The sequence below is a fragment of the Ailuropoda melanoleuca genome, chromosome 15 (assembly GCF_002007445.2).
Source record: "Ailuropoda melanoleuca isolate Jingjing chromosome 15, ASM200744v2, whole genome shotgun sequence".
NCBI classification, from domain to species: Eukaryota; Metazoa; Chordata; class Mammalia; order Carnivora; family Ursidae; genus Ailuropoda; species Ailuropoda melanoleuca.
Genome location: NC_048232.1, coordinates 14,308,303 through 14,333,200, shown reverse-complemented (window position 1 = coordinate 14,333,200; position 24,898 = coordinate 14,308,303). Strand labels below are relative to the sequence as shown.

Sequence of the window (24,898 nt, the reverse complement as noted above, 5' to 3'; positions counted from 1 at the left end):
TATGTTCCAGGCCCTAAAGCTTGGGCCTCTGAGCCTACAGCTAAGACCAGAGCAGTTCGCGGAGGGAGGTGTTCCTGGACGGTAAAAACATGCCAACGTCCAGGGAACGCGGCGCGCCTCCAGTACAAAAGCTACCACCCCACCTAAGGACGGTGCTGAGCTCGGGAAGGCTGGCTGCCTCCAGAGAGGTCTGAAGCTCTTCCTGCCCCCCCACTTCCGCTTCCGGGGAGGCGACTCCCGGGCCCTCTGGGCGTGGGGGGCGGTAGCTAAAGGGGAGCCGGAAGTGGCCCGGCACTTCCGGTACGGGAAACTCGCTGTCGCTCCCGGCTGGCTTGACAGGCGCGGTCTCTGCAAGTAGATCTCTCTCCTTTCGTCTTCCTCGCGTCCAACCCCCGAGCTCTTTTGCCGCTGCCGTCCCGCAACTCCGGTCTCCGAAGGCGCCCCTTCCCCATGTTCCGGGGCAGGAGTCCTGAAAGCGAAGACCCGCTAGCCGGTACCCCATCATGTCCGAACTGACTAAAGAGCTGATGGAGCTGGTGTGGGGCACCAAGAGCAGCCCCGGTCTCTCTGACACCATCTTCTGCCGCTGGACGCAAGGTACCCTGGCTGGGCTCTGACTTCCAGCCGCTTCCTTTGCCCTGTGAGAGGCTAGCTGTGACGCCTCTGGCGCCACAGCCCCCTGGCTTGACCCGCACTCTGTCCCATTTACCCTGCTCAGCTCTGAAGCTGGACTTTCTAGAAACGCCCGGCCTGCCTTGCGGGGAGTGGTTGAGTAGGAGAATGGTCAGAACTGAATGGTTACACTAAAGCCCCGAAGCGCCTCTGCCACTCCTTGGGCTGCCCTCCGGCTGGGGAGCAGGGGTGGTTGTTGGGCTGCCGTGTGTGACACTGAGGGTGTCCCTGTGCCCCGGTGTCAGTTTCTCAGGAAGCGTTGTGGCCCCCTGAATCTTTACCCCCTCCCCCAACAAGGCTTCATGATATTGGTGTTTGGTTTAGTTTTGGAGAGAGCGAAGTCCACAGGAAAGTCAAAGTGGCTAATTCCAGAAAGCAGCTCTGTTGTTTGTATTTTAATTATGTGGTTAGACGTAGTACTCGGTGTATGAATATAGCGTTGCTTGCTATAGCGTTGCTTGCTATCAGGGGCTCTCTTGACCCAAAGTATCCCGGGTTTTGAGATGGTTTAGTATCTGTTACAGTTAAAACGAATGTGGATCATAGCACTTCCTGTGCTGGTCTAATTATCCGGACAGGATTTTGAGTTATGTAAGAAGTTTTATTAATACGAATACTAATGAAATAAAAATTACCATTTATTGAATTTCTGCACTGTGCCGGGCCCTGCATTAGTACTTTATGCTAGTAATTATCTGTAATTCTGAAATTAAAATAAAATACTACATTGCACACTACTTAAGGTGACTTAAAGACTGGTGAAGTGAGGTTAAGAGTCTTTGGAGTCAGAAGGATTGGCAATGTAGGTATGTAAAACCTCACAGGCCAGTAAATACTAGCTATTCATTCTTATTAAATCATTTATTTAGAAAATATCTGTTCTCAGAGGATTTGGGGCAATTTTAGCATAGTCCAAGTTCCTATCTCATAGTGTGTATTTTGTAACAAAAATTCAGTGTTTAGGTCAATCCCTTCCTCTCTCCCAGATATGCTTCATTTAAGAGCTGGTAAAATTAAGACTCATAATGTATTACAGTCAGCTTATTTAGTCCAGCATTCTTGTTTTGCAGATGAGGAAAATGAGTGGTGGGGCTAAACCGGCCAAAGTTGCACAAATTGATAGAATGGAAGTGAATTACAAGTCTCCTAATTACTAATAACAGCTCTGTTTTCACTATATTCCTTTGAGTTTCCAAACCTTAATACATAATTAGTTTGGCTCTTTTTACACATTTTATTACGTCACTGAAGTAATATTTTCTGAATCTTGGGCACCTGCATTTGCAGATTTTAAAGCTTACTTTCTACTTTGACTTAATTTATCCTATTAGTGAACAGCCCAGAAGTATACACGGCTGTGAAGGATTAAGAAAAATTTTACTCCCCGTGTAATTAGTTACCATTAATTAAGCATTTACAACATAGAGTAAAATAGTATTCAGCCTTGTTTATGTTAATCCTGTGATGCAGATTCCAGGAGAATTCAGAGGCCATTCTAATAATGATTAAGAGAAGGCTTTGGAACAGGTGTTCTTTGGTCCCAGATTCAAGTTATTTAATTTAGTTTAGGCCCAGTTTCCTTCTCTGTAAAATGTAGATAATAGTAGTGTCAACCTTATGGGGTCGTTGTGAGGATTGAGGACATGTATAAGTCCATTGAGGCACTTAGCACGATATCTGACATACAGTAAACACTCAGACAATGGAAGTTATTAAGACTTAATTTGAAAAGCATTTAATTGTAGGCTAAGCCGAAGATCACTCTCTAGCCATGACCTGACAATTACAAGAAATTGTTTATTCAATGAATAATCATTATTTTTTACTTTTATTTTTTATCGAAGCATAGAGGATACATGATAATCATTATTTAAATAAAATACGGTTTTATAATGACATTAGAGAATGCTGTGCCAAGAAGTTCCTTAAAAAGATTCATTCACTCACTGCCATTTAAAAATAAAGGATTTTTTTTCTTTTTAGAGTATGTCTATATTGTGGATATATAATTTTTCGTGGTCTTACATTGATTAAGATTTTCAGGTGACCAAATATGTATTTTTAAGTTACCACCTCTGAGTCAGAGGGAGGTTGTTATTGGCTTTGCGATGTTAACTGTCGTATTCATTTATTCATTTAGAGGCAGAAATCACTGCTAACGATTGCTTTAGCAGTCTTTGGGGACTATGAGAATAGGCACAAGACACTGCTTTGCTGCACTTGCCTTACAGCATTTGTAATGTGACACCAGCTTTGGCTCTATTTCCTAGTCTGTAACTGTGCTTTGACAACTGTAATCTTATGAGTTTTTTGGAAGCAAGTTAAAAGTGTAAGATGTTTAGGGTAAATATTTGTAAAATTATGTTTAGGCATATTCCATTTATGAACCCATATCGATCACATTAAAATTCTTTTTGATACATTAAAGCAAGCTGCAGGAGTTGCTGCAGCACAGAGTTGGGTTTTTTTCTTAATTTATGTGGCAGTTTCAGATAATACGTGAAATCAGTGAGCCACAGAAGTGGCACATAGTTGTTTTAATTCATTTGGCGGTTTTAGATAATTCTCTTCTCCAATTCCTTTTTCTTTGGGGGAAAAATAGGGTTTTGTGGGGTTTTGGTTTGGGGAGGTTTTTTGTTTTGTTTTTTGTGGATTTTTTTTGCCAGTTTTTCTTTGAAAGACAGCAAGTGACATAATTTAAAGATTTGCAGTTGTTATTTTTTAACTTGGAAATTGAGTCTCTACTCCTGCCTCCTTCCCTCCTGCTCAATTGCCTGTGATCATTTTTTAAGAAAAGTGTATATTTTCTACCTCTTATTCAGAAGCAGCATTTATCCTCCTTGCCCCTTTTCCTACCAACTACAGCAGTGTTCCAGGCCTCTGCAGGTTAGACTGGGTAGGCAGGATGGGAAGGAAGACAAATAATAAGCGTAGCACAAATGAAATACATGTAGTAGTTAGAAGTTAAGGAAATAAGGAGTTATGGAATGGGGTGACGTGGCTAGGCCTTGTTTTAAGATGAGATTTGGGCAAACACTGGAAGCAACGGAGTTAGTTATGCACCTATCTGAAGAGTTTCCCGGCAGAGAGATTAGCCATTATAAAAGACTTGATGCAGAATATTCCTTCCTGGCTTTTTGTTCAGGGAGCAGGAAGGAGACTAGTTCAGTTGAAGAGGGAATGAGGGAAGGCGAGAGAAATAAAAGGTGATGTAAGAAATAATTTTCATACAATGACCAGTAAAGCCTTATAGGCCGTGGTAAGGATTTTGGCATTTATTCTGAATGAAATGAGAGGTCATTGCAAGGTTTGGAGCAGAGAAGAGAAAGGACATGACAAATTTTGAAAGGACTGATCTGACAGCTGTGTTTGAGGATAGACTGTAATGGCTTGAATGAGACAGCAAGATCAAATGAGAGACATTTGCAGTAATCCAGTGGGATTGAGATGGTGGCTTAGACCAGGATAGTAGCACTGGGGATGGCAGCAAGTGGTACGATGGACCATCTCCCAGCAGAACCAAAATAAAAGTCATCTAGGTCTGACAGGAGTAAGTATAAATCTTATTATAAATGAAAGCATTTTGACTTATTTGGAATTTCTGTTTTCAGTATTGATCGTCTAGTTCAGTGTTTAGCAAACTTTTTCTGTAAAAGAATCAGCTGCATTTATTGTTTCTATCTCAATACTTATCTCTGCCATTGCAGCAAAAGCAGCCCTAGATAATATAGGTATGGCTGTGTTCCAAAACTGCATTTACAGAAACAGGTCAACCCTTGATCTAGATTGTAAGTTCTGAGAAACTACTTTTTCCCTTTTCCCCCCTTTCCCCTAAGCTTTAAGTTATTTTATTGTTTAACCTGTAAGATTAACCCAAGAGGGAGAAACACAATTCTGTTTATACCTGTTCATTGTTTTGGGGGTGCTCATGGGGGTTAATGGGGAATGGAGCTGTAGTTGGCTGAAATTAGAGTTTGGACTTTTGGTATAGGACAATTTCTGTTATGTAACATGAAAAAAAATAAAATTTAACAAACGACTTATGATAAGTGAGGGATCAGTTAAAATATAAGTATCAAATGTATTTATAAGTTAATGCTTAACTGACTGAGCCACCCAGGTGCCCTGATATACCATTATTAAGGATAGATACTCCTTTCTCCAACCTACCTGAATCATGTCACCTAAGATCCAGTTCTTCTAAACTTAAAATTTGCAAGCTTATATTGACAAAGTTAACTTTTGGTGCTTTAAATACATAATATGTTTTTTAGTTCAAAGTATCTATCATAATATCTTACATTGCATTATGCTTTACAGTTTCTGGAAGTCTTATTTAATCCTCGCAACAACCCTGAGAGATAACAAAGGATAAATGTAGTTTTCCTTATTTTTATAGGGGAGGAAACTAAGGCACATTTCAGGTTTGACTCAGCCCATATCAATGAGTTTGTAATGACAAACCAAGTCTTTCCCATGGGCTTTTGTTTACTTGGGAGCCTAGAATTATGGAGGCAGAAGTTAAAAAACTGATTTGAATAACATATATATGCATAGTAAGTCATATGAAAGTAAAAGATTGGAAAATTAAAAGAAGTTCATGGCTCAGGTTTAAATTAGTTATGAGCTATAAAACTGAAAGATTTCTATGTCTGTAGTGCTGTGGAATGTGATACAAAATTATATATTTAGGATCAGATGCTTTAGATGGCTAATTTCAGATCTAATCAGAAAAAAACATTTTGTGAGAAGATAATTCCTTTTAAAAATAGGAAATAATTTGGATATAAGAATACAAGAGAAATAACTGTTTATCCTAAAAAATTTAAACTCAAGTGAAACCTTACTATAAAGGGAGAAGCCTACTTAGCCTAGTCCTGTTTTAGCACAGAATAGTTAATTTACATTTAGTTGACTTTATTTCATTATATGTATTTCATTATAGCCTTTGTTCATTATCAGCCCACTCAAACATGTATACCGTAATTAAACTAATTTGGAGTACAGCAGATCTGCCTAGAAGTCTCTCCATGGGATTTTTAAACCTAATATATAAAAGCAACTCACTGTAGTTCATTTCAGCTATAAGCCACCCCCCCATGGATCTTGAAAACTGCATTACATAATTAGTAATTTTAAGGAAGGTAAGAATTCATTACTGATTCATGTTTATTACATACCCCAACTGTTTGATAGATTCTAGTTTTGCTTCTGCCCTTAGGCCAACATCAGTGGTCCTTTCCTTATTTCCAGTAGGAACAGAACTGGACGGAGTGGGGGGCCTCTTGGCTTCATCTCTTGTTCCTAGGTTAGACCTCAGATTTGGTTGTCTTGACGTGATAACCAGCACCCTTAGATCTCATTTGTCCTTATTAAATTTGTCCTGCGCATTGTACCTATTTCTCATCCTCCATATAGCCTGTTTTCTATTTTGTTTCTCCCAGGCTGCTGCATATCGATGGAGAAAATTGTGGTCAGCGTCAGTACAAATGTAGTCATCAAACCGTAGCCGAACCCTCAGCATTTCTCTCAGTTCTTTATCTTGTCAGCCTTTCTTAATGTTTTTTAGAATTAACATTCTCCTCAGTTCCCTCTCTCTCTCATTCCCCTCATTCTTATTCAGTAATATCACTTCCTCTTTGCCTATATATTTAATTTAGAAGTCTCCTAAGATTCACTTCTTCTGCTAGGCCAATAGCTTTCAAGTTTTTTTTAACTTGGGGCCCCGTTATACTCTGAGAAGTTATTAAGGACTTCAATATGAAAAATAAAATTAATGAGACCTGAGGCATTGTTTTATGTTTCTCTAAGTCTCTCTAATGTCTGCTCATTAGAAGACAGCTGGATCCTCACATTTTCTTCTCTGTTCAGTCTATTGCAGTATGTTGTTAGAAAGTGTATGCAGAAAATCCAGCCTCACAAAGATTGTAACTGGTAAGGTAGGAGTCATACAACGGCCTTTTTAGGTAATTGTGGATATTCATCTTTTTTACTACACCAGAACTTGACAGGTGGTAGTTTCTTAGAGGTTATTCACAATATGGAATCTGAAAGCACATGAGTGAATTTTTTGTACTGTTAAATTGAAAACTGTTGGTTTGTCTTGGACTTTGAATGGATCTTTACCTGTGCATTTATTTCTAACAGCATTCATCAGTCATTTGAAAGTTATTGGTCCACTGGTTTTTTCAGACATTCCAAATGATAACACATTTCATTCTACAATATCAGAAGTCACATTTATTACTATCACCACTGATCTCATTAGAAAAATATCTAAGAATTGAGATGTTGTCAAGTTCACAGTGGTAGATGCAGGCTTTCCAAAATTTTAGTAACTGCTTGAAAGCCTGAGATTTTGTCACTGGTGAATATAACTATCAGTTATTTTTCTTGAAATACCAGGCTCACTTCATTCGCTTCTGAGAGTGGGTTTGCCACATACCCAAGTATGAATAATCATCGTTTGTCAGTAACTCTTCAGAATAAAAACAGCGCTCTACAAAAAAGTACTTTCAGCTTGCAATTCAGAAAATTACACACATGCTTTTTCTTGAGACAAAGATCAGTCATCATCAAGGTATGTAGCACAGGTGTTTTATGGATAGTTTCCATTTTATCATGAAGAATAGTATTAAAAAAGACACTTTATTCAAGGTCAAGATGTAATAAAATTAGCATCAGTGAGGGCATTCTTTAAATTGGCTTTTTTTGTGTGTTTGAGAGAGGGTCATTTTGTTTACTAGGATGGTAACTGCTAGTACAGTTTAATGACCCTGCCTTTGTGTATGCTAAGACACCAGCAATCACACCTACTATTGCTTTTGTATGGCTATGAATGTCAACACAGTGTAAAGAGTAAATAATGTCTTAGTATCCTTATGAGAATTATTTTTACCCTTAGTAGATCCCCTGAGTCTCAGACCACACTTTGAGAACCTCTCTTTATCCAGTCCTGTCCCCTGCCCCACCACACCACAACTCTTTCAAGACCTAGAGTCTTTAAACTTCCTCTTTCCCATGTAATCACTCTTTTCCTGTTTTTAAACTCATGCCCTTCAGTCTATATAAATAATAATTCTTTATCCAGCTACCCTTCAAGTTGCCATATTTTTCCCCTTCATTTGTCTAACAAGTAGTTTGCATTTACTCTTTCTCCTTGTATTCTGAATCACACCTCAACCCTTTAAAATTTGCTTACTCTCTCCAGTGCTCTAAATTTTTTTTTTTGTGTTCCCACTGATATGCTTAATCCAGTGTTTTAATTTATGTTTTTACTCTGCTCCGCAGCATTTGTAGCAAGTGACTCCTCTTTGCTTCCTGGAGGACTTCAGTGTGTTTTTCTCTTACCTTTCCAGTCTTTGCCCATCTTCACTGGCTCAGCCTCTGCTTACTTTTTAATGTTCCCAGCTCCATTATTTTTGTTTTGCATAGTCTCATTTACTTTGACTGCCAGTGCTGAGGATGTTTCAAATTGCTGTGTTGAATCTTAATCCCTGCCCTGAGTTCCAGACCCATATTTCCTCACTTGTAAGAAATGTTGCCAAATGAGGGTGTCTGAGTGGCTCAGTCAGTTAAGCTTCTGCCTTCACATCAGGTCATCATCTCACGGTCCTGAGATCAAGCCCTGCGCCGGGCTCTTCACTCAGTGGCAAATCTGCTTCTCCCTCTCCCTCTGTGATCTCTCTCACTTTCACTCTCTCTCAAATAAATAAATAAAATCTTAAATAAATAAATAAGTATTGCCAAATGGTTATCTCACAACTGAACTTGACACACCTAGAAACAGACTCCTCTGTTATCTTTCCTTGCAACAGACAAAAAAGCATTTATTGAGCATTAACTGTACAATATACTGGGAAAACAGCGGTCAGAACAGGCACTTGATACCCGTAAGGCAAAAAATAAACAAGTAAACAAGCAGTAATGTAGTTATCACAGATTATGAAATGTACTGGTTGTGCTGGGGGATGGTAGGAGAGATCTCCTTAAATAGGTTTATCAGAGAATGTCTCTGAGAAGTTAACACCTAAAATGAGTCCTTAAGAATGAGAAGGATTCAGGTTTCTGAAGAGAGAAGGGGAAATGCATGTAAAAAGGAACAGCAAACACTAGGGCTAAAGTAAATACCTTGTGATGTTGTAAAATCACTGTAGATGGGGAAGAGGAGAGGGAACCAAGGGAATGTGGGTTTGATAGATCACGGTGTCTTTTAAGGCCATGAAAAAGAGTTTGGCTTTCATCCTAATTGCCATGAGAAGCCACTGAAATGTATTCAGCAGGCTACGACAAAATCTGATTTCCAAGTCTACAGTAGTCCTCTGGTAGCTCTATCGTGATCAAATAAGGATGGGGGCGGGGTAAGTGGGGAGGAATGGGGACATCTCGTTGGAAGCTCTTAACAGGACTCTAGAAGAGATGACAGTGGTTTGAACCTCAGGGTAGACCAGACATGAGATAGAAATGGACAGATAGAAATCATGTTTTAGGGTCTTGAACCATGAGGATCTTGCCTTAAGATGACAAAGAAAGGGTTAGCAAGTGTTTCAAGTGCAGGCACAGTATGTTCAGAGGGTAAGAAACCTGACAGAAGATGGCTATTGGAGGACCTGAAAGATGCTCAGCGTGCCTGAAGTCCAAGAGCAAGAGCGGCAAAGAATGAGGTAGGAGACTGAGGTTGAAATCAGATCGTGCAGGACCATGTTAAGAAAACTAAACTCTGTTTATGTCTGGAATTGTAATCTGGGCTCTACTTGAGAATTCTCTGATTATAACCAGGAATAGAAATCTTAAGAGTAGATGAGTTACCCAAGGAGAATGTATGGAATGCAAAGAACATATCCTAAAGCCAAAACACGAGGAACATTAGCACTGAAGAGGAGTTGACTGAGGGGACTGAGAAGAAACTGAAAAGGAAAATTTGCAAAGAGAGGGACCAGTAAAGCCAAGTGGCAAAGGTTTTTCATAAGAAGTCCACGGTCAGCATTTCAAGTGATTCTCTGGAGAGTAAATAAGGGAAGACTTGAAAAATCGCCAGTACTGGTCATTGATGGACTTGGTGAAAATGAATGTGGTGCAGTCAGTGGTTGAAAACCAAATTTTGAGGGTTGAATCAATTGTGAGGTAAGGAGATTGAGAGAATGCATATAGTAGACAACTAGGTGGGCTTTGAGAGGGTGGTGTTTGAAGTTTTTGGTGGGTTTTTTTTTTTTTAATGGTCAACTGCATTTTTTAAATTTAGGCTTTACTTTTTTAGAGCAGTTTTAGGTTTACAGTGTAACTGGGGAAGCTACAGAGATTTCTCTTATACCTCCTGCTCCCACAACATGCATAGGCTCCTGTATTGTGATTATGCCCCCGCCAGGGTGGAATTTTTGTTAATTGATGAACCTGCACTGACACATCATTATCACCCAAGGTCCATAGTTTCAGCTCACTCTTGGTGTCGTACATTCTCTGGGTTTGGACAAATGTATAATGACATTTAACCATCAATATGGTTTCACAGTATTTTCAGTGCCCTAAAAATCCTCTGCTTTGCGAACTCATCCCTCTTCCCTTTCTCCCTCCACCAGTGCCTGGAAACCACTCATCTTTTTATGGTCTTCATAGTTTTGCCTTTCCCAGGATATACAATAGTTGGAATCATACAGTATGTAGCCTTTTCCAGTTGGTCACATCATTGGGTAATATGCACTTAAATTTCCTCCATGTCTTTTCATGGCTTGTAGGCTCATTTATTTTTTAGTGCTGAATTATATTTTGTTGTCTGGATGTACCGCAGTTCGTTTACTCTCTCATTAACTTATTAAAGGACAGCTTAGTTGCTTCCAGATATTAGCAGTTATGAATAAAGGAGCTGTAAACATCTGTGTGCAGGTTTTTCTGTTGACAAAAGTTTTCAACTCTTTACTCAAAGAACTTTGGACGGATTCTTAAGGGTGATTTGTTTTTTTTTAATATGTGAGAAACCTGTTTAAGTACTGTTTGAAAGAGAGGGATTGAAAGGTTAAGAGAGCAGAGGTGGGATGGAATGGGATCCTCTACGCTGTTTCTTATCTCAGTTGCTATCAGCTAGAGTCTCAAGCTAGAAACTTCATAGTCTGCTCTCATTTCTTTGCCCCACTTGCACATGCTTATCAAATCTTAATTTTTACCTAAGAAATACTACTTAGTTACAGTTTCTCCTCTCCATACTAATGTCAAGTTTCTCCTCTCCATACTAATGTCAATTTTATTAGGTGGATAGCATCTCTGTATGGCTGTTGAAACAGTCTCGTCCCCATTCTATTCCTTTAAAAAAGAAAAAAACAGTGTGATCATATTACAGTTTAGTTAGTACTTGTCATGGTCTGGCCCTTCCCAGTATTAACCTCTTGTCAGCTTTCCCTCCTCCCATTTACCATTTCCCCCATCCTACCCCCATACTACCCTTAAGCAACGTTAAATTTCCCCCTGCCCCGTAAACTTGTCCTGTTTTTACCAAACCTTTTTCCTTTGATAAAGGTAAGTTTTCCTTACCTGAAAATCATTCCTCATCCTCACAAATTCCTATTCAAGATCAGTCTCGAAGTCATCTGTTGTGACTTAACTCAGGCAAAGTAAATCATTCCCTTCTGTATCCATAATACTGTCTTCATACTTCTGTTTTAACATTTATTTATTATTTGTTCATATGTCCATGTTCACTTGTACTGTTGGCTCCTGCAGACCAGGGACTTTGTCATTCGTGTGTACATCCTAGATGGCTTGCTGTAGTATCTTACGTTCATTAAGTGTTGGTGGGATGAATGACTGCACTACAACCATTAGTGAAATTTTACATATTCCTAGCATGTTGGAATTGGAAAAGACCATTTACACAGAGACCTAGAGAGGCGGAATGATTGCCCAGCCATGATACAGACAGTAACTCAGTCCTCTGGACTTCTGGCCCTGTGTTATCTGTAGGAACATCTACTAGTTGCTCTCAGTCAGTGCTGATTGGTTAATAGTGAAATTGAGATAGAGCTAGTATGAGCACATTCACTGTCTCTGATGCCTTTAATTTTTAGCTTATAGAATGTGACTCAAAGATTTGAGTGGAAAAAGATTCTATATGGAAAGGATCCTAAAAATTGTGTTTGAATTCAGTAGATAGACTAGTCTTTCTTCAAATAAATTAATTTAGTGTTCTTTTACTAAGGTCCACACTTCATCCACTCAGTCCACTTAGAGGGATCCCTCGGTGCAGATTTTGTGTGTGAATGCATGAGTGTGTTTGTGTGCTTACATGCATTTGGGGCACAGGGTGGGAGCATAGGCTCCAGATCTTTTTTCAGAGGGTTTCTTGATCCCCCAAAAAGTTAAGAACCACTGTGCCTGAATAACTTGGAGATATTTTGCCTTTGTAATAAGTGACCTTTCTCAAAGCAAAGTACATTAAAAATTCTTTGGGCTGCTGTTTGAATTACCTTTTTAATCTTTGCTACTTGCTTTCATTTTTAGGGTTTGTGTTTAGTGAATCAGAGGGATCTGCATTAGAACAGTTTGAAGGTGGCCCCTGTGCTGTTATTGCACCTGTTCAGGTAACATAGACTACTTTACCAACTCCTTAGAGGGACATGTTCATACGTTTCATACTTGACTTTTCGTTTTCTACTATCTATATGTAATGAGACATGACCAGTTATCTCTTAACTTTTGTTCATGTAAATTGCTATAAATATCCAAAATAAAAAATGAATTCAGAACATGGGCAGGTTATGCAATGATAGTCTTTGGACTGTCTTTATTTTCAAGAAGACATAATAGGTGTTCCCTGACCTTCAGAAAATGAGGAATTAATGATAATGACATCTTTCTAATATAGTGATCCTGTCAAGTCATAATGTTTTATGCTATTGTTAGGTATATCATAGCAATAGTATTCTTTTCATTTGTTCTTTCTGTAAAAATGATTTTCCTACAAAGTTGAAGATGAGTAATATTTTCATGCTCTAAAACCTTATACATTTTTAAAATAAACTGTATTTACAGTTTCAGGCTGTTGGCTTTTAAAATAAAATTAGTAATAAATGACTTCAAACAGAATTTCCAAAATTTAAAAAAAATTTTTTTTTCTTTGGGCAAGATAGTGTTAATCTAAATATATATATATATATATATATATGTATGTATATGATTTTGAATTCTAATGTATTGTTTGAATTTCAAAGGCTGATTTGCTGCAAATGTTACATTGTTAAAACCACGAATTGAATTTTCAGTTTACTGTAATACTTTAAATGTCTTGAACAGCAGTGTCACTTCACAACTGTTCTAAGAAAAGCTGGAATTTATTATGTTCTAATCACGTTTTGAAAATACATATTTAATGTGATATTTATTATTCATTGGGCATAAGGAACACATTCCTGAACTGTTAGCTGCAAAGTAAATTTGTCTCTCAAGCCTTATACTCTACATTATTAAATTAAAAATTAATATCTGAAGGAAGCAAAAAAAAATCTCCTTTCATGACTGATTGCAAAATATATCCTTTATAGGTCGTTCCAAAATATATCCTTTATAGGTCGTTGTTTTATTTCTTTAAAGGTTAAAATTGATTTTTTTTTTTTGCATTGTAGAATTATAAAAAAATTAAGGAAAATTTGAATGTTTGAACGTTGCCTGGGAGTAACTGAATATAAAGAATAAAATTTAATTGTAAATTAGTATTAGAGTTGTTATACTGTTATGTTGAGGGCAGATTTTGGTTGCTTGCAGAATCTTATTATCTGAATTTGAAGATTCCTTGTCCTATCTGTATTTAAATTAGATTATATTAACACTGCCCCTCCTGGGTTTTTACTAAAAGTCTGTGAATATAGTTAACAAGGTATACCACAGGAGTTCCATTTTATAAAATTCAGTATATTTCCACAATGATAGCTATTTTTTCAAGGGATAATTGTAATGTTCAAAGCCCTCTTGTATCTGTGAGGTAATAATTTGATTTCATAGTCACATAAATCTTTTCAAACATAGAAGAATTCTGTTTTTTTTTTTTAATATTTCAATGTAAAAGTTAAAACTAAACCATTAGGCCTAATGAAAGGAAATGAGCAAGTCTAGATATTAAAACTTTTTAAACTATAAAAATTAGAACATGGTACTATTGCCAGAAGAATAGGCATATTATGGAACCCAGAGTTAATACAGGAGTAGACCACATTACATATAGCAATTTACCAAGAACTTATCACATACTACAAATCAATGAAAATCATTTAATGAATGTCACTGATACGACTGGTTGCCAATTTGAGGGGAAAAATGAATTTAGATCATCTGATACCATATACCAAATATGTTCTTGATATAATATTTAACCATAGAAAAACTGAAACTAATGTATTGTCAACACTAGAGAAAGGATGAGTTCCAGGCTCAGAAAAATATTTGCAGTGAATATTAGCAGTAAGTGGATATTGTCTTTCTTATACAAAGAACTAGTACAAATTGGTTAGAAAACACTAAAACACCAGTGGTGAAATGATGTGTGTACAGTCATCACGGGTGGAATAATGAGAGGCAACCAGAGAATCAAGATGTTCGACCTCACTAGGAATCCAAAAGAGTACAAATAAAACTGTAGCTAGATTCTATTGCTTACTCTTTCTAGTTTTTAATTATAAAATAATTGCCAGTGCATATACAGGTAGGATGATGCTGGCATATTCATATTGCCATATAGTACATTTGTACTTTGATTTGGGGAGGGATTTTACATTATAACAGGAACCCTAACGCAGATTTTTTTAATGAAATCATAGTACTTCTCAATAAGAAGTTTTTATATTTATAGTACTAAAAGTTATAAACCTAATATACTGTAATGTAGTTTACACATGAACTGATGTTTTGAGTACATTTGGATAGCTCAGTAGACATTTAGTGATTAAGAATTATGAATCATGTGGGAAAACAGAAAAATGGGAAACATCATCACATACCCATTATGCTTCTCACTTATAGTAAAAATTAAAACAGGTATGAAAGAAAGACTGGAAGGAAGTATATCAAAATACTAACAGCAGTCATATTAGTGGTGAAATAATAGGTATCCCACCACACTTTTCCCAAATTTTGTAATATAGTTATACTCCTCAATTTTATGGTTGTTGCTGTACTAGGGAAAAGTCAGAAGCACTTGATTGTAGTATCTGTAGATTTTACTTCTGTAAGAATGTTGTAGAATATTACTTCGTTTTTTGTTAAAATACTTTGAAGTGATTGCTTATTAGGTGGCAGGTACTGTGCTAAGTGCATTACTTAGATTATTTCATATAATCCTTACTGCAGCCTTTTAAAGTTTGTGCTATTATTATTTTTAGTAAAGTAGTGGAACCAAGATGCATGCCTAGGTGTCTCTGACTAAAAGCAGTCCTCTTATCAACACACTACTGCTTTCAGACGTGTAAGTGAGAAGCATCGAAGCAACGTTTTTCTTGGATCTGTCCCCTGGAGATTCAATACAACAGGTGGAGCATAAGGGTCTTCATTTTTAATAAACAAGTCAGGTGACTAGGTTGAAAGTGGTCTGTAAACTGCACTTTGAGAAGGAAACACTGCTGAACTGCTTTCTATCAAATCATTAGTGTAACACAGTTGACTCACTTAAGGAAAGGTGAGAGATCAGTTTTTTTCTTTTAAATCTTACAACTTTTTTTTAGTTAAACCAGGAAGTTGGAACTCGTAATAAAGTGATGAGTGATGTTCTCATATCACAAATCAGAGCTAATAGAGCAGAACCACTTTTGTATTTTGATTTCTTTTCCCCCGAGGACTCTAAAAGAAATGTAGACTTGATCATGTTTCTAGGGTCTTCACTTTGTGAATGAGCAATAAGTTTCTTTAATTTTCCAGTTATGTGTTTGTTATTTTGAATCAGTTGAGTCAATTCTTCCATTTGCCAGAAAATACGTATCATGAAAGAAGAATTTTATGGATCTAGAATCAAGTTTATAGTAGTATATTCTGAATAATATGCTCAATTACTATTGAATGTGAAGGGAAACTATCTGAAATTTTTATAGTACTATTGAGTAGATCATAAAGGGGCACAACTTAGGGGCTTTTTTTTCCATTTGAAAATAAAAGAATAATTTAAGGTGTGTTTGTAATGCATTCTAATAATTATTGCTTTAATTGTGTAAAGGCATTTCTTTTGAAGAAGCTCCTGTTCTCTTCAGAGAAGTCTTCTTGGAGGGATTGCCCAGGTATGAGAGTGGTCTTCTATAAACTTTTCCTTCACCTTCTAATTTATAGATGATCTATGCAGCTTTCATTGGCAATAGTTTAACAGAAATTATGTATCTTAAAAAGTAAACTACAAACGGGATATTTTTTCTTGAGGCTTATTTTTTTTTTCAGTGTTTCAGAAAGTTTCATGAACAATGACTCCAAATTTAAATATGTGTATTCCCAAATTTGGTTTACCCAGAGATCTAAGACAGGATAATAGAATTAGGGCAAAAACCTTTGGCCTCTCACTAAAACGTGGTGCTGTTTCCCTGAACTGTTAAATGATAGCATACCATAAGGAATAGTCATTTGTGTTTGTTTTGTGTTACTTAGCTTTGAGCAAGAACTGAGTTATCTATGTGTTCCTGCAACTTTTAGTACAGTGCCTTACACAATGCAGATAACACTGCAAGTATCTCTGGATTAAATTGCAAACGAGGCTGTCCTAGCTTCTGCAACATGATTAGGTCAGAGAGCTGTGTGGTGCTACCTGATAATAACAAACATTTGCATTCCACTTGACAGTTTACAAAGTCTTTCCTTCAGTAAGTGAACAATTTCATGTGAACATCACAATAACTTCTGGAAGAATGCGGGATATATTATAGTCCTAGTTTGGTATATAAAGACAAAACAGTTTCTGTTCCAAACCATACCCATAGATTCTTCTAGTGATTGTGAATTTAAGAGTTAAAGTGTCACTCATGTATTTTTAATTAATTAATAGCTGAAATGCAAAATAAATTGTAGTAGAGAAGAAACCAAGAGATACTATTGTTAATATCAATGTCTTATAAAATTTATAGTATTATACAGATATATATTCACATTGATAAAATATATAGCATTGTCATAAATGTAAATGTGGTTATAAAATGAATGACCTAATTCTTGCCTTTAAGAACTGCTAATCTAGTAAGAGAAGTCGATTCTCCCCATAGCATAAAATTTTACATAGGATGTGTACACATCGTACCCGCTTTGAAAGTTTCAGGGGCAGCACTACTTTTGGAGAGCGATAGTGCTTGGAAAGGGGACGTGGCTAAGGCTCAGGAAGAAACTGAGCATTTTTTCATTGCCCTTTTCTATAAAAGTCTAATATTCACATCACTGCAGTGTAGTATCAGGAGCCTCTGTATTATGCAGCATGACTATGACGGCGTCTGCTAATGTAATGAATTGTGGTATTGTATGTGCTGACTGTGTGTTGTCTCATTATCCTTACCCCTGTGGGACAAGGAGATCAAAGACATCAGGCTAACTCAGAAATGAGGAAAAAATAGAAGTCTCAGCAGGCCTCACACTGTGCCTGGTTCTGCAGTAAAGGAGACCTCATGGCTCCTGTGCTCCCCTTTGCAGCCCAAGGAAGGGGAGCGATCAGTACCAGCTTATTCCAAGTAACATGTCTTTTCTCCTAATGTTTATTCTTCATTTTTCAGGATTCTTTTTCTAATTAACGGCACTATTTAATAGTGATGACATATTAATCCTCAAGCACATTGGTTCTTTTTTTTTAATGTAAGATTGTTTATTGGAGGGGAAGAATCCTCCATTTAAAATGCTTGATTTTCATTATTAAAACATTCTTAATATTGTTATCCATGACAGGATTTTTTCTTTTCAAAGAAAACCATTATAACTGATACTTTGGTTATTTTTAGAGGAAGAGCGGAAGGAACTCCTTTGTCATACGTTATGTGATATTTTAGAAAGTGCTTGTTGTGACAACTCTGGATCATACTGCTTGGTTTCCTGGTTAAGAGGAAAGACAGCCGAGGAAACGGCTAGTATTTCTGGGAGTCGTGCAGAGTCTAGTTGCCAAGTGGAACATTCTTGTAAGATACATTTTTATTTCCTGAAGTAATTTCTTATACGTTTGTTTTAATAAAACTATTGAAATTTTTACAGAAAAAAATATTTAAAATTCTCATAACACATCTCTTTTTTTAGCCTGTGCTTATTAATTCATGAGCCTTAGTATTTTTCATTTCCCTGTCAATTATTTTAGCTTCTGGAGGATATTGCACTTGTTTATCATGTCATTTTTGGAAAAAAGAAAGGAATTGCATCTCTTAAACTTTTCTAAAAGTTTTAGTTAATTTCTGCTTGATGACAAACTCTTCTGAGCTTTGGAACTCTCATTTAGAAAGTTTAAAGACCATAATCATACATACTTTAGTTTTAGATGCTTTAATGTTGGTTTTCTTGGTATTGGAAAAAAGGAATTTGGGGGGATATTAGAAAATTTCTAAAATATCTTTAGTTTCTTAGAGCAGAGATGGGGACATTATTCTTCATTACATATTGTTTCTTTTCTTCCTGAACTTTTTGGACATTATGTAATACAGTCTACATATATGGATTATTTTAAGGTAGTTTTAAAAAAGGATTTTAATTATTCCTTCATTTAAGTTTTTCAGCATTGAAGATTTCTCTTTAAGAGCTATTCTTTTTCATAAACAATATATATTCTGTGGATTTTAGCCTTTGAAAAATCTTACGTAATAGACCTCGAAACTGCCAGAATGCACTAGTAAAATGGAGACTTCTGGTGGTGCTGAAGGTAGATAAAGAATTGCTTTTCGGTTTTTCTTTTCAGGAATTATCTTGCTAGTATGTGACTTTTGATAACTGGTAGTTTCATGTGCTTATATTGAAGAAGTGACTTATTCTACCTATGATGCTTTCCATTAACTATCATCTCTGCAGAAATTATTTTTAAAGAAACTGGACCACCTGATTTATACAGAGTAAATTTTGATTACTCACAATATACATCTCGATTTCCATGTAGGATTATCCCTGAGGCACGATTATCTCCACAGGCTGAAATGACTCTGATATATCAGCGCCTTCTTTTCCTGCAGTTACAGTGGCAAATTCTAATAGGAGGACATTTGCAAGGAATGATTTTTAAGATTTAAACAGTTGAATGATGTTTTCTTTTGAGGCCTTTTAAACATAGCCTTTCAAAAAGAATTTAACATACTTTTAGAGTTGATGATGACAGTTGAAGAAAACAAGTGGAAAATATTCACAAGGATGTAGTCAAAAATCTTAAGATTGGTTTTAAAATATTTTCCAGGTTTTACTGGGTTGCAGGAAAGCATGTTTAATAGTTGCATTTAGGACTTTAAAATTCTGAGAGAGGAAGAGTTGAACTAATTAAAAGTTATTTTAGAGAATACCTGCTTAAAGCCAATCTGTATATTAATATGCAAGAAAATAGTAAGATCTTTTAACATTTTTTGTTAGTATTTTTGTAGTACGCTCTTTACTTACCATGGGGTATACTGTACATTTCTGCAGTTAGAGGTTAAATCGCTCTGGGTTAAATAGCCTCATAATGTATTAACTTTGGTACTTGAGTAGCTACTTTAGGTGGACATATTAGATTTAATTTCCCTTCAAAAAACGTAGTTTAGTAGTTTTCCAATTCACTTTGCCTCATTTTAAAAGTGGACATGAAATAAAACCATATATTAAATCTGTTTTTAGGACTGTAAAAATTTGAAAAGTTTTGTTAACTGAAAATTTGAGAATTTACTTTAGATGTTGACAAATGCAAAGAACTTACATTAAAGTTTTTATTCCGTATAACAATCTGTTTTACCTGTTCTTTCCTTTGTTCCCAGCTATGTTCCTTTTCTTGTGTTTTATATTTTTCACCATCCTGCCTGCTAAGCTTTTTATTTTGCTTGCCTCTTTTTTCTAAATTACTATCTTTATGTCTACTTTCATAGTGTATACCCAGTAGAATTATTTAGGTTATCAAGCACTGCAGAGCAATTAATACAGTTTGGAAAAGGTTAGGTCAAATTTTTATTTTATCCTGAAATTTTACATGTGAACTGTTTTCCCCCTTGTCGGTAGTACATTGTGCACAAACATTAATTTCATTGGCTTGTGTGGTGTGTGTAGTTTTGGCTTTCGGTAACGCACACTTGTTTGCAGTAGTGAATGCTCAGGTTCAATTTCAGTTTGTTTCCCACACATATCAAAAGCTTATTGAAATTAACCCATTTGGACTGGTCAAGATTTTTAAAAGTAGTTTAAAATTTTGAAAATTAAAATGATTTTAAAAGGAAAGCCTAAGGAAACATTTTTAATTATAATTCAGAAAATCCTAATTTTGAATTCAAAATGGATTTCTTTCATTCTCTAGTAAGAATTAATATTTAAAAGTACTAAGATTTGCTTTATAAAATATATATGAAATTTTTCATTGTGATAAATTAGAGTATTTTGATTCATGTATGAGATCTTTAAAGATGTTATCTTTGTAAAGGGAGCCAAAACTCTCTGGATTCAAATCTCAGCCCTGCGGTTTGTTGCGTTGTGCTCGAGGGAGTCTGCCTCTCTGGCTCGGTTCCTCTTCTGTAAAATGGGGATAATAGGGTTGTTAGAGGATTAAATGAGATAAGACCTGTAGAGCATTTAGAAAGGGGCCTGGCACTTAGTATAAAGTGCTGCATAAACATTACCTTGGATCTAAATGATTTCTTTTATTTCCTTTGTTTTTTTTAAATTTATAGTTGTACTGTATTAATTATCATAATCTAAATAAGTTACTGAAAACTTCTTTAAGAGTTGTACAGACAAATGAGGAAACAAACTTAAAGCTGTCGTTGAACCTGTGTAGTTTCAAAGTGCTATGCCTTTTTATACACATTAGTTTAATAATTAAACGTTAACCTAAAGATTTTATATTATAAAGGAGAAAGATTAGCTATGATGATTTTATTTGGATCTATGAATTGAAAAATTATTTAAAAGTGCAGGACACACTTCAATGATGTGTGAAGCACTCTGTCAATAATTTCTCGTATTTTATATACTATCCTAGCCTAACTGAATTAAAAATAAATGTTTATTATTTAATCACCCTTCTATATTCTCAGTATTATGTCCATTTTAGTTATAGTCATGGTAACTAAGATCCTGAAATATAAATTTGTGTTATAGTAAAGTTGAAAATAAATTGAGAATTTTAAGGGAGTAAGGAAATAGGGAAAATTTCGATTGCTTGAAAGTATTTACAGCCTGCTGTGTGTATCTTGTGTCATTTATTTGCCATGTGTAGTGCTGAAAAGTGTCTTTTATGTATAGCTGCCTTGGCTGTCGAAGAGCTTGGCTTTGAGCGATTTCATGCATTAATTCAGTAAGTAACATTGGAACATTTAAAATACTTACCTTGTGGACACATTGCCATTTTAAGTCTGTTCATACTGTGGAAAGGTACTTAGATTTATATACTTGAGGATTAATTTGTTATCAGTTTTTTTAAATAATAATTTATAAATGTTTACTTAAATTATTCTGATTCCTAAATTAGCTAACTACCAGAGTACACTTTTTTATACTATTAAAAACTTCTTCATCGTTATAATGAAAAAAATCATTCTAGCTTAATGTTTCTCTGACCTGAATGAATACATTTCTAATAGGATAAACATTTGAATTATTATTTCGTTTGCCAAAATATGCCTTCTATGATTCTCATTAAAAGTGCCGTTATTTTCATTAGAGCATTAAACTTTTTATTGTAAAAGGTAAGGTTAGCTACATTGCTAGGATTACAGGTGGCATTTGAAATATGACATTAATTTCTTTTAAAAGAAGCCACAAATGTACACCTTATCTTTGGTATTCAGACATTTTTTGTATAATTTTCAGGCTTTACAGAGTCAAGTTTTCTTTTTTCTTGAACACCTCTTAGAGTTACTTCATTCTTTAAAAATGTGTAATTATTGTAGAATTTCTTGATGCCAGACAGTTGACCTAAGTGATGAAGAGTTTTCCCACCAAGTAGGCATTCTGTTTTAATGGTATATATATATTTAGCAGCATTTGTCAGCAATAGCTTTTGCTTTTAATGGCTAAATTGTATTTGAAAATTTGAGACACTTACAGAAATCTCATTTGTACACATACAGTTTATAAGACGATTTAAGATTTTCCCATTTGTTACTGTAGTCATTCTCATCATTATACTAATACTTAATTCTTTTTTCCCCCCCCCCAGAAAAAGATCATTCAGAAGTTTATCAGAATTAAAAGATGCTGTCTTGGACCAGTATTCAATGTGGGGAAACAAATTTGGAGTATTGCTTTTTCTGTATTCTGTGTTACTGACAAAGGTTTGTTTAAGAAGATGCTTCTTCTGGCTTTTATTAGTTTGAGTTCAGTACTGTTTTTCATGCTGTGATGAGTAATTCTATTTTTGATACTGTTTCTAAATCTCAGAATAAAAATCTCTTATGCTATAATAAGGAATCATTCAAGTTCTCTTTCCTCACCACTCACTTAGTACTTAACCACTTTCAGACTTAGTTTTACCCCTGATCTTCTGTGTTATAGAGGTTATCAGTAATGTTCTAATTATGAAATGCTCTCAGTTCTTCTGAATTTTATTTTCTTTCATCTTAACAGTATCTGGCATTTGAACCCTTAATGCCTTCTGGAAGCTCTTTCTGACCCTCGGTCCCTCTCTTAACTTACCTGATAAGTCACTGTGCTGGTTCCCTTTTTTTCATTAGAGCATTAAACTTTTTATTGTAAAAGGTAAGGATAGCTACATTGATAGAATTAATGTCTCATGATCCTTGCTCCCTCCACTTTTTTTTTGATAGCTTCATTTTCTTCTTTACCTGTTATCTCCTGCTCCTTTCTCTCCCCCTCTAGATTTTTATACTGCAGAAATTTTCATTCCCTGTCTTCAGCATGCTTTTTCTTTTATAGGCATTTTATTTTTTCAGCTTACTTTTATGTGGTTAATTCCAGTGTGCACACTTCCTGTCCTACCTTTTTCCCCCAACTGCTAATCTATCTCTAACAGCCGGTTAGTCTCAGTTGATTATCCTGCTAGATTTACCGTGTCTGCTTTCAGACTTCTTTCATTTGACAGATGTTTACTGGGCATTGACTCTGTGCTAGGGATTGGAATTATAATATGAAAACAGTTTTTTTTAAATGATTCCTCTTCAGTACTGTAAAAAATAAAAATTGACACATTAATAATTCCGTGATGGCACTGTTTTTAGGTGTTTATTTGTTGCACTGACAAAGCATGGGGGTAAAATAGAAGAAGGTATGTCTGAGTCTTGGGTTTGGTTTTTGTTTTGTTTTTTGGTGGAATCAAGGACAGACTTTACATAGTAGGGACCGTGTGGTGGATGTAGCATCTTGATGGATGAGGAGAAGTTTTCTAGATGGAAAAGCTTTGGGAAGAATTTGAGTCATGAAAACACCAAGTTTAAAGGCATAATGAGTTTGGGGGTGTAACCCAGGAGAACTCTAAGGAGTTCAGGATTACTGCAGCATAATACACCAGAAAGGCAGTGGTGGAAGAGGAGACTGTGCACTTAATGTAAAAAAGTCTCAGAATGTGAAGACCCTTGTATTCTGTGCAAAAAATAATTGCAGTTTCACCTGGCCAAAACTTGAACGGAGCAAAAATTTAGGACAAGGTAATAACAAGATCTTTTTGCTGATAAGGTTCCTTAAATTGAGGTAAGAGTTTTACGAGAGGGAATTGGTGGCGGGATTGAAGACTAGAGTCAGGAAAACAAGAGACTGGTTATTGAATAGTGAACCTAGGCTAGGGCAGTGACCGTGGAAATGGAAAAGAAAAAGAGTGTATTTAGAAGCATGTTCTAAATTTGGAAATTTAAAAACATTTTAGGAGTACATTTAAGAGAACCAAAAGTACTTTGTAGTTGGTTAGATGTGGTGAAGAGCAATGAGGGTGGGATCTGAGGTGACTGGTCTCTCGAGTTTGGCTTTGACTGTTCATTATTCCCCCCATTTTTTATGCTAACCTTTGATAACTCCTCTTCCCTTTACAGCCAATAAACCATCATGTCTAGTTGTTCTTACTTGAGCTGGTTTGACATGATGTCCCCCCCTCACCAGTGATTATGTCACCTGTTCGTATTATTCCTTTTGGCTTTATCATAGCCTGCTTTGTATTGTTTACAAAGCAGCAAGTGCAAAATCTCATACTTGTTTGTATTGTCCTACAATATTTAGGCGTTGGTTAAATTTTTGGATTGTTGATTAATGTCTTTAATCTTTAGAAATGGCCTTACTCTGATAGAACCAGTGGTTAAAGTTAGGTGAATAGCACAGTGAAGGGCAGTTATTCTTTGTTCTTTCGGGGTTGATGAAATGAAAATGCCCAGGTCTTGTGCTTACCTAGACTTCTGGGGATTTGGTGCCCTTTTGAGGAATTAAAAAAATATCGGAAAATTGGCTTTTAAGAAAATAAGCTTCCTGCCCTCCTAGTTTTATATTTTGTCAGTACTTGTTTAAATTACTGATATTTCTGAGGATGCACAATCAGAATTCTATTTTCTTCTGTTCCAGTTAGACCTTTTGTATATTTAAATTGACATCTCTATCAACACTCAAGTGTGTGCCTTTTGTACTAATAAGTTTTTTAAAAGGCCTAAGTAAATATTTCAGATGCCTTAGCAGATGTATTAAGTCTGAATTTACTTTATCCTGAAATTAAATGAATATTAACTCTTAGGATTAAATAATTTTCTCCTCTCTCTTCCTGAATCACTTAAACATCTCTCAGTACCCCTTGAACCAACATGCCATGAGATCTATTACCCATGAGACAGTCAGTGCTCTCTGTATAGAGCCCAGGGAAGACAAGATATTCTTGGAGGAGCTACTTCTTACCGTTATCATCTCACGTGTTTTCCCACATCAAATCTGGGTAATTTGGGGGGAGAAAAGTTACTTAAATAAATGTGTTTTACTCATTTATAGTAAAAAATGGTCAATTTATAAACTATCATTTTCATTTTTAGTTTTTAAAATAAGCCAATGAATTCTTTGGTTCCTTTAGGGCATTGAAAACATAAAAAATGAAATTGAAGATTCAAATGAACCTTTGATAGATCCTGTATATGGACATGGCAGGTAATTCACTAAAATCTTTTCTCTT

The 24,898-nt window shown here is 35.8% G+C and overlaps 1 protein-coding gene across 6 annotated transcripts in view; it reads left to right on the top strand.

Moving 5' to 3' along the window:
• Nucleotides 1–275: 275 nt before the first annotated feature.
• Nucleotides 276–24,898, top strand: part of MINDY3 (MINDY lysine 48 deubiquitinase 3) — an 80,016-nt gene continuing 55,393 nt past the window's right edge. For 2 of the 6 annotated variants that reach the window (XM_002930695.4, XM_034643464.1), the window contains exons 1-7: nt 276–597; nt 12,160–12,239; nt 15,854–15,914; nt 17,601–17,774; nt 21,049–21,100; nt 21,965–22,079; nt 24,800–24,873. In XM_002930695.4, the coding sequence (XP_002930741.1) occupies nt 504–597; nt 12,160–12,239; nt 15,854–15,914; nt 17,601–17,774; nt 21,049–21,100; nt 21,965–22,079; nt 24,800–24,873 (650 nt within the window). In that variant the 5' untranslated portion in view covers nt 276–503. Of the gene's footprint in view, nt 598–12,159; nt 12,240–15,853; nt 15,915–17,600; nt 17,775–21,022; nt 21,101–21,964; nt 22,080–24,799; nt 24,874–24,898 lie in introns of those variants that run through there. The other 4 variants (XM_034643465.1, XM_034643469.1, XM_034643466.1 and 1 more) reach the window with 4 other exon arrangements.